This window comes from Sinohyriopsis cumingii, chromosome 18, assembly GCF_028554795.1.
Source record: "Sinohyriopsis cumingii isolate HCF-2022 chromosome 18, ASM2855479v2, whole genome shotgun sequence".
NCBI lineage: Eukaryota > Metazoa > Mollusca > Bivalvia > Unionida > Unionidae > Sinohyriopsis > Sinohyriopsis cumingii.
The window spans coordinates 59,670,299-59,689,005 of NC_142978.1; the positions used below are offsets into that span (position 1 = coordinate 59,670,299).

General features: G+C 36.7%; 1 protein-coding gene across 1 annotated transcript in view; it reads left to right on the plus strand.

The window, feature by feature from the left end:
* The first annotated feature begins 1,687 nt into the window (after positions 1–1,687).
* The window catches only part of LOC149776747 (pregnancy-specific beta-1-glycoprotein 2-like), a 103,304-nt gene continuing 86,284 nt past the window's right edge, over positions 1,688–18,707 (plus strand). The window contains exons 1-4 of the mRNA XM_089942566.1: positions 1,688–1,788; positions 6,127–6,266; positions 14,096–14,246; positions 15,785–15,927. Of these exons, the coding sequence (XP_089798692.1) occupies positions 1,701–1,788; positions 6,127–6,266; positions 14,096–14,246; positions 15,785–15,927 (522 nt within the window). The 5' untranslated portion in view covers positions 1,688–1,700. The remainder of the gene's footprint in view (positions 1,789–6,126; positions 6,267–14,095; positions 14,247–15,784; positions 15,928–18,707) is intronic.

Here is an 18,707-nt window from a genome sequence, read left to right on the forward strand (position 1 = left end):
TAATCCAGAATACACTTGAATGAATACATAATAATTCCAAAATAATGATTTAGTTAAAAAATATTCAAGCACATACACATACATGTGTGTGTATATATGTATGTCTTACAAACGCCTGTTATTAGCTCCTGGCTATTTACTACTTTTATGGGGGACGGTTTTGGGAGGGGTAATTCTTGTAGTATTTTGTGCTGTTTCTTAGTTGCTTCTCAACTTCTTCCCTAGTTTTAGTTGTTATTACGTCATGCTGCAGTGATATTTAAAGTTTCTTTTGGGTGGGGTGGTTTGGTAACAATGCTTGACAAAATCTATATTAAATGTATGAAGCTAACGTAAAACGTTCAACGTTTCTCTAGACCCATACGTTTATCGTCATTCATGTGTTTCAAGACATATAATGCTGACCTGACAAAAAGATTCCCCTCTTAACCTCAACAAAAATATGATTATTTAATGTACCTACATGGGCTGTCTCAAAATTAAAAGCAAGTCAACATTATCAAAGCTAACGAGAAAACGCTGATACATGGATTTTATAAAGCTAACGAGAAAACGCTGATACGTGGATTTTATAAAGCTAACGAGAAAACGCTGATACATGGATTTTATAAAATTGTATCAAGTGTGATGTGTTGAAGTATTATGTTTTTATCATTTACAAGGATCTCATTAACTTTTTTAATTCTTTTCTTCCCCATTATATTCCATAAATATATTTTATTCATACGTTTTTTCATGATGCTAGTGTAGGAAATTGTTTCAAGTTAATTCCGCTTTCTTAATTTCCAGATATGTTACATCTACCGAACTGTCAGTGTTGGAAGTTATATGGCAAATGAACTTGGGTGCATGCCAAAATCGGTAAGTGCTTCTAGAAATGTTAACTTACTTACCGTACTTAGGGATGCATTCATGCTTAGAAAACAATTTGAAAAATCCTGAAAGTATGACGTAGCTTGATACGATCAGCGTGATTATGAAAGTGGGGATCAAAGACTTGTACAATCATCGATCAGCTGCCGCATCACGTGGTGTATGCATGGATCTGAGATGATCGGCTGCCGCATCACGTGGTATATTAATAGATCCGAAATGATCGGCTGTCGCATCACGTGGTATATGCATAGACCCGAGATTTAGAATGAAATTTTTGTGTACAACCATACCAGGACAGTTAATGTAGCCTCACATATTGCATTGTAATATACTCGTCTGAAGTAGTTACAGATTTTTTCTTCTTCATTTTAAGTGGTTGTTTTTGCTCTTTATAAAGAGAATACTAGACACCCATCAAATGATAAATATTAAAATTATTAACATCACTTTTAAATATAACACACGTCTATGCAAGTATAAATATGAAAACTGGCAACTGGTTTTCTGTAGTATATAACGATGCCAAACAAGATTCATGGAAATATCCTGCTAATTCTAATACACACACACACACACACACACACACATATATATATATATATATATATATATATATATATATATATATATATATATATATATATATATATATATATATATATATATATATATATATATATATATATATATATTATATGTGTGTGTGTGTGTGTGTGTGCGTGTGTGTGTGTGTTGATACTTGCATGCTACACCACATACATACATTATTATCGTGCTAATGACATGCATGCTTCATCTGCATACAGCAATGTCCTGTAACCCCCATGTGGAGAAGCGGAGGATGGTCGGCCTCTTTCTTTGGGTGCTGTCACGATGGAGACCGTTGTAATTACGATTTACCAGAATTAAGACGTAAGTTTCCCAATCCTTAGCCGCCGTTTCTATGTAGTAAGGAAATTAGGAAATCTGGATTATAAAACAGATTAAAGATAATCATACCAAATTACACCATATTGAACCAGACAACAAGATTTACATTTAAAAATACAATGACATTAAGACAATACTATTGTGTATGGCAATCTTTTCTATGGTTACGTCGCTATTTCTGGACCAATCATTATAATCATTTGACCACTTTGGACACATTTAGCACAATACTGATTTAAATTTTTTCTTATAGAAAATAAAAGCAAGCAAATACAACTAATGACAGAGGAGAAAACTCTCAATGTGCTAGGAGATACAATTATACTCTTGCATGTTATTTCCCTTAATAACAATTATTTATGACCTCAGAACCACACAAATGTACTTACACGATATTTTTCACTGGCTGTGATTAATATAAAAATCGTGAATATGTGTGTGCAACAATTACTATATGAATATCAATAAAAAGCATATGTGACACCTCGGAAGTGTTTACGCTTAACACTTTTATATCATAACCACATTAAAATGAGACGTAATGCACAAATTAAATTCCAACCTATATGGCGTCTAAAAGGATAATGATTTTATTTGTATTTTATTTACGTTCCGTTGAGTATCCGTTTGGATTTCTTTGATTAAAGCCGCTTGGTTTCAGCGTTCCTAAGTTATGATCCTGTACGATTCCTTTTCTTTCCTTGTTTCGGGACTCAAGTTGTGATTGTGGGTCATTGTAGTTAGTAAAATGTCGCTGAAAGGATGACCGGGTAAGAGAAATGTATTTATAGACCTCTGTCCAGATTCATTGTCTTCGATCTGCAGAAACTTATCCTTTTGTGTAGTGTAGTTTTACGATTTCTCGGACATCAGCAGGCAGCAGATCTTTCATGTGATAAGATAAATGAGTTTGATGAGCTACAAAAAGGCCTTGGCATACATTATTTTCTTTACTCTTGGGACAAAAATAACAACGCAGTAAACAAAAATTCAAACAATCAAGAAAAAAACCTCGTCTATGTAAAAACCAAGCCGTAACACAGTTCAAAGTAAGGAAAGCAGACATTAAAAAATGATGGACCCATCATTATAGTAGTCCAGAATGGATACGCTCATGACAGCTTTAGGGAGGACAAAACAAGACCAGAAATTGGTAGAACCTACTGATTTATCTTCAGCCTCATCATCCTCTTGAACCAACATTTAACATCAGGCAAACAATAAAAGTTTCCGATAATATAGAGTTAAATAATATGCAAATAATGAACTGTTTGATTAACATGAAAGAGGTTTAAAATGATAACCGTGGACAAAGTGGAGCGCTTCCACGTGCAGTAAAACGATTATTCATTACACAAATGTAAAAATTATTAAGGCTTTATTTAACTTCTGCAGAAGTTCTCACTTCAAAAACAGAATGGTGGGAACACGGTGGATTATTTTACGCTAGACCGTGAATGAGTGGATTTTCGAATAGATACGTTTTTGTTTATTCACTAGAGTGAATTACAAAAAAGATATTTTTAAATACGCACAGTTAACAGCGATAATAATTATGATCAAGAACTTTTAATAAGGTTAAAATCACACCACATGCTCTTTTTTTTTCTTCAGTTTATTTTTATTTTTAATTTATGAAAATTGTTTTCTAGATAGCTGTTTGACCTTCAGTTAGGAAAGAGAGTTATATAACTACTTCATTTCTGAGCGCTAATAAACACAAACACAGCAGACCATATCTGGTGAAAAGCTGACATTATCGAGTTTGGATAATCGCTACTTCAGTCTGTTATACTGTTAGCCAATAAACTTGAACTTAAAGTTAGAACCAAATTGAATCTTCCTGTGAATGATTTTTATATGGCGAAAAAAAAATCAAGAATTTCAAACTTTATTTCGTACGAATACAGAGGTTTTCACCCACTCAGTGAAATACATCCGCTATTGATTGGATCCAAGCAATTTATCTGCTCAAAATGAAAGAAAAACAGATCCAGGTCAAGCAACGTCTCAACAAAGTAACATTTGCAACCAAATCGTTAAATTGCAAGAACTATTATAAGTGTTTAAAAGTAAGAAGACTCGGTTGGAATAAAATGTTAAGGAAAATAGTGAAATTTACCAAACGTTATGGATAAATATCATTTATTATAATTTTATTTACAGAAATGGGTATAACAATTGTTGCTATAGCCGACAACAATAGTAATATAAACACTTACTCTCTATATTTAACATTTGTTCTACCTTACACTGCACTCCTAAGCCAGGTAAACCTACTACTCCACTTTCATCTTCTTCACCTACTGTTATTATTCTTCTTTCTGCAATTAATCTACCTTCTTTACCTGTTCCAACCTTGAACACTTAAGCCAATTGTTTGAGTTAGCGAAGAAATAGCAATAGTAGTTCCTTGTGTTATCGCTAGTTAGATGAGTTGGTTATATACCAGTGCTAGTCATGTTATCGATTTCATTCGAGCACGTAAAATTAGTTGCTTTACGATTATCAGGTTTGTTATTTGCATGGAAGGTAAGAGAAATTATCCAAAATTGTAGAGAAAATCTCAAGTGCATAGGACGAAACAACGTAACCTATTTCATAAAGCAACTAAAGCAGCTCCGGTGACTATTTGTATCAAGACACATTATGCCTTGTTTATTTTATGATCAATATTTTTTGTGTGCCAGGGTTAGACTTAAACGTGTTCTTTCAATGTCTGAACACCGGGTAGCCAACATTTCATCACGACTCGACATTATAATACTTCATCCCAGCATAATTTTGTTACTACTTTTGTCTTCTGTTTTAGTCCCAGACAAATTCTAGACATCTTGTCAGGGATTACTTATCATCCGTTAAAATACTGTTCCATGTTACCTTGATATTGATAACTCAGTTTGAACAACTCTTCAAAATTTCTGTCTAGTACTTTTGTACTCAATGACGACAAGACCCATTCTGACAACGGCTTCATTCGAATCCAAAATTACAACATCTCCAAACCTTATTACAACTTCGCTTTATAATATATTACATATTGCTGAAATTATACCACTTTGTCTTGATTCCTGTATTGATATTTAACAGTTTCTGATACTGCAGAAATAGACAGTGCAATAAGCTTTCTGTTCAAAACTTACACGTCTATTATGCAGATTTCACAAATATCGTATTAACTGGGTTTAGCTTGAAATGCCCTCATATATTTACTACATACTAACTTGCACAATCTTGCCCCGTCGTGTATCCTTCGTCATCTCCATAATCAAGTAACAGCTTCATCCGAGTCCAGCATATTTCAGACCTAAACACTTAATATTCAGGACTGAATATGTCGTTCTAATAAGATGATGAATGTCGGGATACTACACTTTAAAGACGTGCACACACATTTTAGTATTTACATTGTTTCCAATCATATATTCTGCGTATCTCAAGTCATGATGTGGATGGATTTTAAAATTGTTGCAGATCTAACAAAGTGTGTAACGACATCAGGAATTCATACCTTTCTTGGAAATTTATATTACATGTCCTGGAGATATAGCAATTGTTGCTATCACTAGTGTTTTGATAAGCTACACGAAAATTTTATTTGGTAAGTGCAGGTGTTTTCATTGCTGTTATATTTGATTCAACTGGGGCGGATTGTGTGTGTTCGACAAAGTTAGAACAAACTGGTTTGACATAGGCCTAACAGATTTCTAGCTTTTGCCGGCTGTGCAGTAGCACATGAGAGAATTTGGTTTCATGTTGCCAGTGTTGTGTATTGCCGGTGTGTCCGGAGCTCTATCAAAATAGCTCGACTTGTGTGTGTGTGTATGTGTGTGACAAAATGTTTTGTATGGTGTTATCAGATCTGGAGATAACAAGTTGCTTTATCAGTGAATTTCTGTTTATTATGTATTTATTGTTGTTTTTGTTTGATTTTATAACAACTCCTGGCACAGCAGAAGACATCAAAGCGTTCTTTTCAAGGTAGTTTCTAGCGCATGGACACCATGACTGAGACAACAGGTCTGAGATAACCAGACTGAGATAGGAAAAGAAAGGTTAGCAAAATAGGTAGAGTTCATTTCTCTATCGCATTGATGTATGTATGTATGTATGTATGTATGTATCTATATATATATATATATATATATATATATGAATGACCCCATACCAGCAAACAACTTATTTAGAAATGTGCCTGTGTGTGTGTGTGTGTGTGTGTGTGTGTGGATTAATAGCTTCTTATACTTGCAAATTAGGTAATTGAAAATTTACTTTAACTAAACATGGTATAATTAAGGCAACGAAAAATGTATTTTTCAGCTACCACACCTCCGAAAATTACACACATTGGTCCTCCGTATATAACTGGAAGCACGTTCTTGAAGCTCCACAGTACTGCAGAGCTGATTTGTTGGAGTAATACATCAATAACCGTCAGTACATCTTGGCTGTTTAATGGGGTAAGAATCTTTGACAGGAAACGCATCGATAACCATCAGTACATCTTGGCTATTTAATGGGGTAAGAATCTTTGACAGGAAACACATCTATAACCGTCAGTACATCTTGGCTGTTTAATGGGGTAAGAATCTTTGACAGGAAACACATCTATAACCGTCAGTACATCTTGGCTGTTTAATGGGGTAAGAATCTTTGACAGGAAACACATCTATAACCGTCAGTACATCTTGGCTGTTTAATGGGGTAAGAATCTTTGACAAGAAACACATCGATAACCATCAGTACATCTTGGCTGTTTAATGGGTTAAGGATCTGAGACACGTAACGTATCGATAACCGTCAGTACATCTTGGCTGCTTAATGGGGGTAAGAATCTTAGACAAGTAAAGTATCGATGACTGTCACTATATCTTGGTTGTATATTGGGGTACAAATCTTAAACAAATAACGCATCGATAACAGTCTGTACATCTTGGCTGTATAATGGGCTAAGAATCATAGACAAGTAACGCATCGATAATAGTCGGCACATCTTGGCTGTTTAATGGGGTAGAATCTTAGACAAGGAAAGCATCGATTATCCTCAATACATCTTGGCTGTATAATGGAGTAAGAATCTTAGACAAGTAACGCATCGATAACCGTCAGTACATCTTGGCTGTTTAATGGGTTAAGGATCTGAGACACGTAACGCATCGATAACCGTCAGTACATCTTGGCTGTATAATGGGATAAGAACCTTAGACAAGGAACGCATCGATAACCGTCAGTACATATTGGCTGTTTAATGGGCTAAGAATCTTAGACAAGTAACGCATCGATAACCGTCAGTACATCTTGGCTGTTTTAATGGGGCAAGAATCTTAGACAAGTAACGCATCTATAACCGTCAGTACATCTTGGCTGTTTTAATGGGGTAAGAATCTTAGACAAGTAACGCATCGATAACCGTCAGTACATCTTGGCTGTTTTAATGGGGTAGAATCTTAGACAAGGAAAGCATCGATTATCCTCAAATACATCTTGGCTGTATAATGGGGTAAGAATCTTAGACAAGGAACGCATCGATAACCGTCAGTACATCTTGGCTGTTTAATGGGTTAAGGATCTGAGACACGTAACGCATCGATAACCGTCAGTACATCTTGGCTGTATAATGGGATAAGAACCTTAGACAAGGAACGCATCGATAACCGTCAGTACATCTTGGCTGTTTAATGGGCTAAGAACCTTAGACAAGTAACGCATCGATAACCGTCAGTACATCTTGGCTGTTTTAATGGGGTAAGAATCTAAGACAAGGAACGCATCGATAACCGTCAGCACATCTTGGCTGTTGAATAGGTTAAGGATCTGAGACAAGTAACGCATCGATAATCGTCAGTACATCTTGGCTGTTTAACGGGTTAAGGATCTTAGACAAGTAACGCATCGATAACCGTCAGTACATCTTGGCTGTATAATGGGATAAGGATCTTAGACAGGTAATGCATCTATAACCGTCAGTACATCTTGGCTGTTTTAATGGGGTAAGAATCTCAGACAAGTAACGCATCGATTACCGTCAGTACATGTTGGCTGTATAATGGGATAAGGATCTTAGACAAGTAATGCATCTATAACCGTCAGTACATCTTGACTGTATAATGGGGTAAGAATCTCAGACAAGTAACGCATCGATTACCGTCAGTACATCTTGGCTGTATAATCGGATAAGGATCTTAGAGAAGTAACGCATCTATAACCGTCAGTACATCTTGGCTGTTTAACGGGTTAAGGATCTGAGACAAGTAACGCATCGATAACCGTCAGTACATCTTGGCGGTATAATGGGATAAGAACCTTAGACAAGTAACGCATCGATAACCGTCAGTACATATTGGCTGTTTTAATGGGGTAGAATCTTAGACAAGGAAAGCATCGATTATCCTCAATACATCATGGCTGTATAATGGGGTAAGAATCTTAGACAAGTAACGCATCGATAACCGTCAGTACATCTTGGCTGTTTAATGGGTTAAGGATCTGAGACACGTAACGCCTCGATAACCGTCAGTACATCTTGGCTGAATAATGGATAAGAACCTTAGACAAGGAACGCATCGATAACCGTCAGTACATATTGGCTGTTGAATGGGTTAAGGATCTGAGACAAGTAACGCATCGATAATCGTCAGTACATCTTGGCTGTATAATCGGATAAGGATCTTAGACAAGTAATGCATCTATAACCGTCAGTACATCTTGGCTGTTTTAATGGGGTAGAATCTTAGACAAGGAAAGCATCGATTATCCTCAATACATCATGGCTGTATAATGGGGTAAGGATCTTAGACAAGTATCGCATCGATAACCGTAAGTACATCTTGGCTGTTGATTGGGGTAAGAATCTTATACAAGTAACGCATCGATAATCGTCAGTACATCTTGGCTGTTTAATGGGCTAAGAATCCTAGACAAGGAATGCATCAATAACCGTCAGTATATCTTGGCTGTTTAATGGGGTAAAAACCTTAGACAAGTACCGCATCGATAACCGTCAGTACATCTTGGCTGTTTAATGGGTTAAGGATCTTAGACAAGTAACGCATCGATAACCGTCAGTACATCTTGGCTGTTTAACGGGTTAAGGATCTTAGACAAGTAACGCCTCGATAACCGTCAGTACATCTTGGCTGTTTTAATGGGGTAAGAATTTTAGACAAGTAACGCATCGATTACCGTCAGTACATCTTGGCTGTATAATGGGATAAGGATCTTAGACAAGTAATGCATCTATAACCGTCAGTACATGTTGGCTGTTTTAATGGGGTAAGAATCTTAGAGAAGTAACGCATCTATAACCGTCAGTACATCTTGGCTGTTTAATGTGGTAAGAATCTTAGACAAGGAACGCATCTATAACCGTCAGTACATCTTGGCTGTATAATGGGATAAGGATCTTAGACAAGTAATGCATCTATAACCGTCAGTACATCTTGGCTGTATAATGGGATAAGGATCTTAGACAAGTAATGCATCTATAACCGTCAGTACATGTTGGCTGTTTTAATGGGGTAAGAATCTTAGAGAAGTAACGCATCTATAACCGTCAGTACATCTTGGCTGTTTAATGTGGTAAGAATCTTAGACAAGGAACGCATCTATAACCGTCAGTACATCTTGGCTGTATAATGGGATAAGGATCTTAGACAAGTAATGCATCTATAACCGTCAGTACATCTTGGCTGTATAATGGGATAAGGATCTTAGACAAGTAATGCATCTATAACCGTCAGTACATCTTGTCTGTTGATTGGGGTAAGAATCTTATACAAGTAACGCATCGATAATCGTCAGTACATCTTGGCTGTTTAATGGGCTAAGAATGTTAGACAAGGAACGCATCAATAACCGTCAGTATGTCTTGGCTGTTTAATGGGGTAAAAACCTTAGACAAGTAACGCATCGATAACCGTCAGTACATCTTGGCTGTTTAACTGGTTAAGGATCTTAGACAAGTAACGCATCTATAACCGTCAATACATCTTGGCTGTTTTAATGGGGTAGAATCTTAGACAAGTAACGCATCGATAACCGTCAGTACATCTTGGCTGTTTTAATGGGGTAAGAATCTTAGACAAGTAACGCATCGATAACAGTCAGTACGTCTTGGCTGTTTTAATGGGGTAGAATCTTAGACAAGGAAAGCATCAATTATCCTCAGTACATCTTGGCTGTATAATGGGGTAAGAATCTTAGACAAGGAACGCATCTATAACCGTCAGTACATCTTGGCTGTATAATGGGATAAGGATCTTAGACAAGTAATGCATCTATAACCGTCAGTACATCTTGGCTGTTGATTGGGGTAAGAATCTTATACAAGTAACGCATCGATAATCGTCAGTACATCTTGGCTGTATAATGAGATAAGAATCTTAGACAAGTAACGCATCGATAACCGTCAGTACGTCATGGCAGAGCAAACAAAAACTACAGCATAGCGTAGCACAAATCACAGATTGGATAACCTCAAATTAAATGAGCTTTTAATAATAATAATAATAATAATAATAATAATAATAATAAATGGAAGTGTTAGTAGTAAATTACTATATCAGAATAAAGCAAATGAGATGACTTGATATGCATATACATAATTGCCTGTGTTATTATTTTAATTACATTATACTTTTCGTCGTCGAATACCTCCCCCCAATACAACCAATAAACATTCCTCAGCTCAAGGCAATGACTAAGGGGTCATAATAAATTTACCAATACATAAGTTAGGAATATATCCATGTTGCTGTGATTGCCGTGTGAGTACATTAAACGTATACCGAGACATAAGTTAGGAATATATCCATGTGGTTGTGATTGCCATGTGAGTACATTATACGTTTACCGAGACATAAGTTAGAAATATATCCATGTCGCTGTGATTGCGGTGTGAGTACATTATACGTTTACCGAGACATAAGTTAGAAATATATCCATGTGGTTGTGATTTTCGTGTGAGTAAATTATACGTTTATCAAGACATACATTGGGAATATATTCATGTCACTATGATTGCCATGTGAGTATATTATACGTTTACCAAGACATAGTTTGGGAATATATCCATGTCATTGGGATTGCCGTGTGAGTATATTATACGTTTACCAAGACATAGTTTGGGAATATAGCCATGTCATTGGGATTGTAGTGTGAGTATATTATACGTTTACCAAGACATAAGTTGGGAATATATTCATGTCATTGGGATTGCCGTGTGAGTATATTATACGTTTACCAAAACATACGTTGGGAATATATTCATGTCACTATGATTGCCTTGTGAGTATATTATACGTTTACCAAGACATAGCTTGGGAATATATCCATGTCATTGGGATTGTAGTGTGAGTATATTATACGTTTACCAAGACATAAACTGGGAATATATTCATGTCATTGGGATTGCCGTGTGAGTATATTATACGTTTACCAAGACATACGCTGGGAATATATCCATGTCATTGGGATTGCCGTGTGAGTATATTATACGTTTACCATGACATACGCTGGGAATATATTCACGTCACTGTGATTGCCGTGTGAGTATATTATACGTTTACAAAGACATAGTTTGGGAATATATCCATGTCATTGGGATTGCCGTGTGAATATTACACGTTTACCAAAACATACGTTGGGAATATATTCATGTCACTGTGATTGCCGTGTGAGTATTACACGTTTACCAAGACATAAGTTGGGAATATATTCATGTCATTGGGATTGCCGTGTGAGTATTACACGTTTACCAAGACATAGTTTGGGAATATATTCATGTCATTGGGATTGCCGTGTGAGTATATTATACGTTTACCAAGACATAAGTTGGGAATATATCCATGTCATTGTGATTGCCGCGTGAGTAGCATCTGAAACACGGCATAAAAAGAAATTAGATTCACATCTATGTCTATATTATGTTGGCAGATCTCTGCCAATCACTGGCCACTAGCCCACTTCAATAAGGTGACTTATTCATTCAAATATGTTGTTGTAATTATAAATACGTCGTTTTAAGACGAGGAATAAGTCGTCCTTTGTAAAGTATGGGTCAACGTATCAATTTGTTATGTTCACTTCGATTAAAGAATAATTTAATCAGTTTAATGACCACTTATGCCATTTGTGGTTGCACATTTCTCATACTTATCCACTAAAATAAACTGTCTTAGTCTTTTAGAGACGTCGACATGACAATAAGTCGTCTTTAGACGTCGACATGACCACAAAAAAGCCGTCTTTAGACGTCGACATGACCACAAATAAGTCGTCTTTAGACGCAAAATGTGTCTGTTAATCTAAACATTATAATGACATAACATCTTATTTATTATTAACAGGTTTAAGTCGACCAAAGGCCATGTTAACGCCATCATATGCCATCCGTCTTAACCTCTTGCATAACCCAGACTTGTTACCACGTTTACTTTATTTTTTATTTTTTGACACGTTACAGATACACGCTTCAGTCGTGTTTCATTAATCCGGTATTAATTACGTACTTAAAGGGACCATTTCAAAATCATTTCTACAAGTGATTTATGACGCATTTTGAGACATAGGTAGCACTAATTTGGTATGGATTGCATCAGCGCAGTCATCAGCTTTGCTATAGTTTTATACTAAGCTGTTTGCACACTAGGTACTGGGATATTCATTGTACGTAAGCAGGTGAGACACAGAGATCTGAAAAAAAAAAACGTGTTAGAGATCTGAGCATCACAACGTCTAATTTTCAATATTTTATCGGAAAATATGGTTTACATTTACTTATGATCCTAAATCAAGAGAAAAAATAAAATCGGTCGTTTGTGTTTTGTGTGCTGTTTTTCTCTTTTTTAAAGTTTTAGTAAGTAAAACAACGCCTTTTTAGAAATAAAAAAAAATAGCGAAACCATGCATTTATTTATACTGCTGACTCACCGGCTCCCTCCGTACTCAAAGGACAAAGAGAGGGACTGGAGTTTCCTCAGAGCCGGTACATAAAGTTGGCTTTAAAATCAGGCGGACGGGCATTGTTAGCAGTCAATAACTTTACTTTCATTTCCTGTATCAGCGTCTATGAAGACCTCCATGTGATCGGCTTCGCTTTGAATTTTTCTGTGCGTCAGTAAGAACCGTTCTCTACACTATTACAACTTCGGCTTGAAACCGGTCGTCATTGATGCTTTACTTGCCCAACTAGTCATCAGTGATTAGTACCACAGGAGTCGGACGTTTTATCAATAAAGTACGATGAAATCTCTGACAACAAGAAATCACCTTATCGGTACTATAAATTAACACAAGGAGTGCAAGCGTGACCCTAATTCACCGATCTATTCGACTTTTGCCACGCGTCGTTATCGCTTCAGAATCGCCAATAGATTGAAAAGCTACACATGTCGGTTCAAAATACAGCAATGTACCAACACATAACTATCGGACGATCATCGCATGAATCTAACCCGGCGAATTAACTTATATTGTCACCATTACGGTCACAAAGTCTTTCTACAGGACTCCATCAGGCAGAAGTAGCCTATTTTACTAGATTATACCCTGCAGTACATAAGCGTTAAGGTCTTAATACTCGTACCGATCACGGAGCAGAGTCCGTTTTATCTTTTAATACTACCGAATACAGTATCCGTCCGGGCTTTAATATTGGAAGTGTGATGACGTCATCAACCATAATTTCTACTATCCTAACGTTAACTAGACATTTCTATTCAGGAAATTTATATAAATTTATTATATGATATAATCTGAAATAAAAGGCAGGTTAAACATTTTGTGAAATTACTTTCAAAGTGTTATTCATCTAGTGGCAAAATCGGCTACTTCCGCCTGATGGAGTCCCGTAGAAAGACTTTGCGACCATAATGGTGAAATTAAAGGTTAATTCGCCTGATTATGACATTCTGGCGATAGCTTCCTTGTCGTATCTTGGAAATAATCGAAATTCTCTTCCTACATAAGTATACACTCTTTCTATAACTTGAAAAGAAACTCGCATCCAAAGATAAAATCATGCCATACCGAATAATAAACCCATATGCTCTTAAAGTCAAAGAATTCGCAAGAATAGCCAATTGTGTATTTTAATTAGCATGACACAAGATATAAATAAATGCACTCATTTAATAAACGAATGTTTTGAAGCAGGGGGATCACAGAACAGTTATTTATATGTATTATACATTTTACGTTAAGTTTTTCAACTGATAGATGTGTGTCCAAAAGAAATATGAGCTACGACTGCGGCAGCAATATGTACGCCACATTGTAAATATCATTTTAGGGTTCAACGTTTCCTCCACACGCTTTTGGAAATTCCGCTGCGACATTGTACATTCAAGATATGACAAAGTCAGAGGTCGGAAACTACACCTGCATCATATCCAGGGACGGAGTTACAGCGAACGCTTCGGTTTTTATCACTCTTATAGAAGGTATTGTTAATTAAGTTTCTTTGGGAGGGTTTATCTTTCCAGTTTAATTCTTTTTCTTTTGCTTTTTAATGTTTCTTGTCTTTATTAATTTCTTATTCTTTTATATTGATTTTGTTACGTTTTTCAGTATTGACATTATTGGAGCGTTACATTTATTAGGCACCATATAGCCAATATTATGTTGGCGTGCCATTGGAAGTGTTTATCTTCCATGTTTTGGTGGCTTTTGAGGATATTTTAATCTTTTAAAAGTCTTTCGACTCCGTATTCTCAATCTCCCCTAATTTATTGCCTTAGTTTTGTTAAACAGGATTACTTTGTCCAGAAGAATCACAATGTACATTAATTGCACACAGAATAGAAATAATAGAAAATGGTGTACACCGTACGGAAAGTACTGTAACGGCACATATATAACTAATAAAATCCCATTTAAAAAAAATAAAAAACTCTTTTAATTTTATTATTTTTGATCGGCGGACTGGAGGGAATACAAAATAAATTTGACTGTATGTCAGTAGGATGTATTTACTACATTATTTTTGTAGAAAGGGAGTAAAAATGGTCTAAGTAAGCCACAGATAAGATTCTTTATATTAAGGATTATAGTTAAACTTATCAACAAATGGTTATCCTCTAGGAAAGCATTTTAATATCCCCTACCAACCAAAGAAACTCTTTCTCCGATTATTCAGTAATATCGATTAAGAAAGTAAATATATAAAATCGCATTATCAAAAAGCTAAATGCGCTATAAACTACATGAATTAATTCTGTATGCAACTTATACTGACATTTCAAGCCAAACTGATTAGCTTAGTACTTTTTTCCCCTCATTTTCCTGATTAAACTGGCATCATGCTATTAGTTGTAAGCCATAGATCCATCCGTACACCCATACACCCATACACACATACATACATACATACATACATCGATCCATCCATCCATCCGTACATACATACACACATCCATCCATCCATCCATCCGTACATACATACATCGTCCATCCGACCATCCGTCCATACATACACACATACATAGGTACGACTCTATGTTCTTAACTAAGTAACAGAAAAGAGCGGGAAAAAAATGTATTTGTAAAAGTCACCAAATAATTTATTTCCCTAGAATACAAAATGAAAATTTATTAAGAACTTACCTTATTGTGAACTAATTCTTCAATAGTCCTGAATTTCCAAATTTAATGAGTTCCAAATCCATATATATTCTAATATTGAATGTATTAATGTGCATGTAGTCTCGAATGTGCCAATGGCATGGACTGTGGTGATGTGTTAACAATCTTTTGTTGTATCATAAAAATATAATCCAATATGTTCTTATCGGAATTTCACTATAATTCCAAATGAATATTTTAGTCCAAGAATGTTATTGCATTTATATGAAACCTACACAGTACCCAAAAATAATGTCGTTTTCGTTTCTGATGAAAAACAAAGCTATCAAAGATTGTTGTTCCAAAGCTATATAAGTAAAGGTGGCGTTCCTGAGTAACAGTTTGATATGTTTTTCAGCTAACACGCCATTTGGTCTTCCTAAGATTAGCGGGAATCAGCCGATAACCAATGGAAAAATGGTACTGGATTTTCATAGTACCGCATCGCTTGAATGTGCATCAGAGAGGAACGATGTCACATTTGCATGGCAATTTAATGGGGTAATCACCTTCTGTGTGACCAATTATTAGCGTAGCGTAGTCACATGCAGTATGGTAATTTAATGTGGATATCAACTACTGTTTTACCATTTAATAGATAATCGCCTAGTATGTGGTAAAGTAATGGATAGTCGCCTAATAAGTGGTACTTTAATAGGGTAATCACACCATTGGTGGCAATTTAATCTGGGAAGCATCTGCTTTGTGGCAGTGTAATGGGCAATAACGTACTATGTGTCAGTTTAATGGGGATGCGATTTACTATGTAATAATGACATTTACTACTAATAATACTACTAGCAAAACTACTCAGCTTAACCTAGCTTAATCATCGATGTTCCAACCAGAACACAAGGCCCTGATACGTTTTATCCACCCCCATCCGCAGGTCTTTTGCTATTGGCATCTGCCTTCCCTAAAACAAGCCTATCTATGTTGGTCGGTCATCGTGGTTCGCGGACACGTCATTCTTTGTCTTCCTTCGGTAAATCTGCAATAAGAGGATCAAGGTCCTCATATGGTTTGTTCTTGGTCTCTTCGTCAGTAGAACAGACAAGAGTTTTGTCCGAGCATGGTAGGCAAAATACTGGACTGACCACTTGCTCATAATTTCTTAGTTCACTACGTAGATTTACAGACGACCACAACGCAAAACGCGCACATAAGTTCAATGTCTTCAAATTAAAATATAGAATGTGAAAGATGTATTTGTTGGGAAACTGTATAAAAAGCTAAAACAATTGATACGAACTCCCAAAACGCCGTATTTTGCATCCTTCAGAGACTGTATACTCGGCGACATCCAAAACCACTGGTCCTACCACAGTAAACATCAATACTGGATTGATGAGAACAATTCTGCAGTGCGGAAACTGCTGAATGAGAAACATCGGTTGCGAAAGGTCTTTTTAGTAGACAGCACTTCATCATCTAAGAAGGCAGCATTCAACAACTTCACGCTGACTGTCAAGTGCATACTTAGAGAGTTGCAAGGAAAAAGAGATTCAGTGATACGCAGACGTGATGCTTTGAAGACAATCCACCTGCAACATGCATCAGAAACATCTCCAGTACAACGTACTGATGTCACTAGGCTGCTCACTGACACAGAAAGGATACTATAAAGATGTGCAGATCACTTTAACAACAACAACAACTTAAATCAACAACTATGTGTCAGTAAGGAGGCAATTAATCGACTGCCCAAGTAGAAATCAACATATATCTTGTAGATCGTTCAATTCTGACCAAAGTTGAAAAAAGCAAGTGGCCTGATGTCAAATAACAAAGCGCCTGTAATAAATGTTGCAGGAGCAGAAATAAAAAAGCGGGAGGTTTGTACGTGACATTAAAACTAATTTAGATCTTCGAGTCAATATGGATTCAGGGAACTATACCTATGGAGCACGAAGACGCATCAATCATTCATTTGTACTAGCAGAAGTTAACAGACAATCCAGTGATACCCACCAGGGCATATCCTTGTAGCCGGCAGAATCCTGACATGCATTATTCTGAATCGCACTGTGCACCACATCAATCAAGGGTTCCGGCCTTAGAGTCAGAGTAGATTCAGAAAGGACGTGGAGCTATTTACATGGTGTTTTCAGCTCGTGAACTCCAGCTGAAATGCCAAGAATATAACTCCAATTTGTACACGACATTTGATCGACTGGACAAACACCTTTTAGACTCATTCAGTCGTGGGGCCTCTAAAACGACAAGATTCGGTTTCCCAACGACATTCATCGTGGTTCGGCAATTTCAGGATGGCCTGTTCGTTTGCATCATGAACGACGATAAATTATCTGAACCATTCCCAGTCACGAAAGGAGTCAGATAAGGCTGCGTGTTGGCCTAACCCTTCACAGTATGATGTTCTCCGCCATGGTTGCAGATGTCTCCCGTGACTATGATACTTGGCTTGATTTAAATTGCCGGACTGATGGCAAGATCCTCCATTCGAGGAGACGACAGAAGAATACAGTTACAGGAAGTGACTGTTCGTGATCTCTCATTTCCTGGGGGCTGTTCCTCGAATGCCAAATGTGAGTCTGTTCTGTAACAGAGTCTGTACCATTGCTCTTCAGTTTGTCATAATTTCGGCCTGATAATCAATATTAAGAAGACACACACCAACCTGGACAAGTTCACTTACTGGGGCTGCACACTGTCACGTGCAGTTCGCATTAGTGACTAAACTATCGCCAGAATTGTCAAAGCATTTGTGTCCTTTAGCAGATTATGCTCAAACATGTGGGAGTACAGAGGTAAAAGTCTGCAAATAAAACGGAGGGTCTACAACTGTTTGTGTCACAGACCCCACTGAATGCATGCGTAAACCCGGACGGTATACAGACGCCATACCAAGAAGCCAAAGCATTTTTACTTGGTCTACATCAGGAAACTGTTGATGATATGATGAACAAATAAGGTCCCAGACACTGAGATTTTCACATGGGAAGACATTCGAATCTCAGTTGAGATGAGCCGCTCACGTGACTGTAACGTCAGAAGAAAGACTACACCGATGATCTTCTATGGCATGTTGAAGGGGGAAAGTAAGCTCAGGGAGATCGAAATAAATGATGCAAAGATTCCATGACATTATACTTGAAACACCTCAAAACTGACCTTGAGTCTTGGGAAGACTGATTTCAGGATCTTCATAGCTGACGCAGTCTCATCCATGCTAAAGGTACAGACTATGAGCCGAAGAGAATTGCATAGGCAGTGCATCTCTGGATCAAACAAGCCCTAACAACATCTCCTGGTTTATG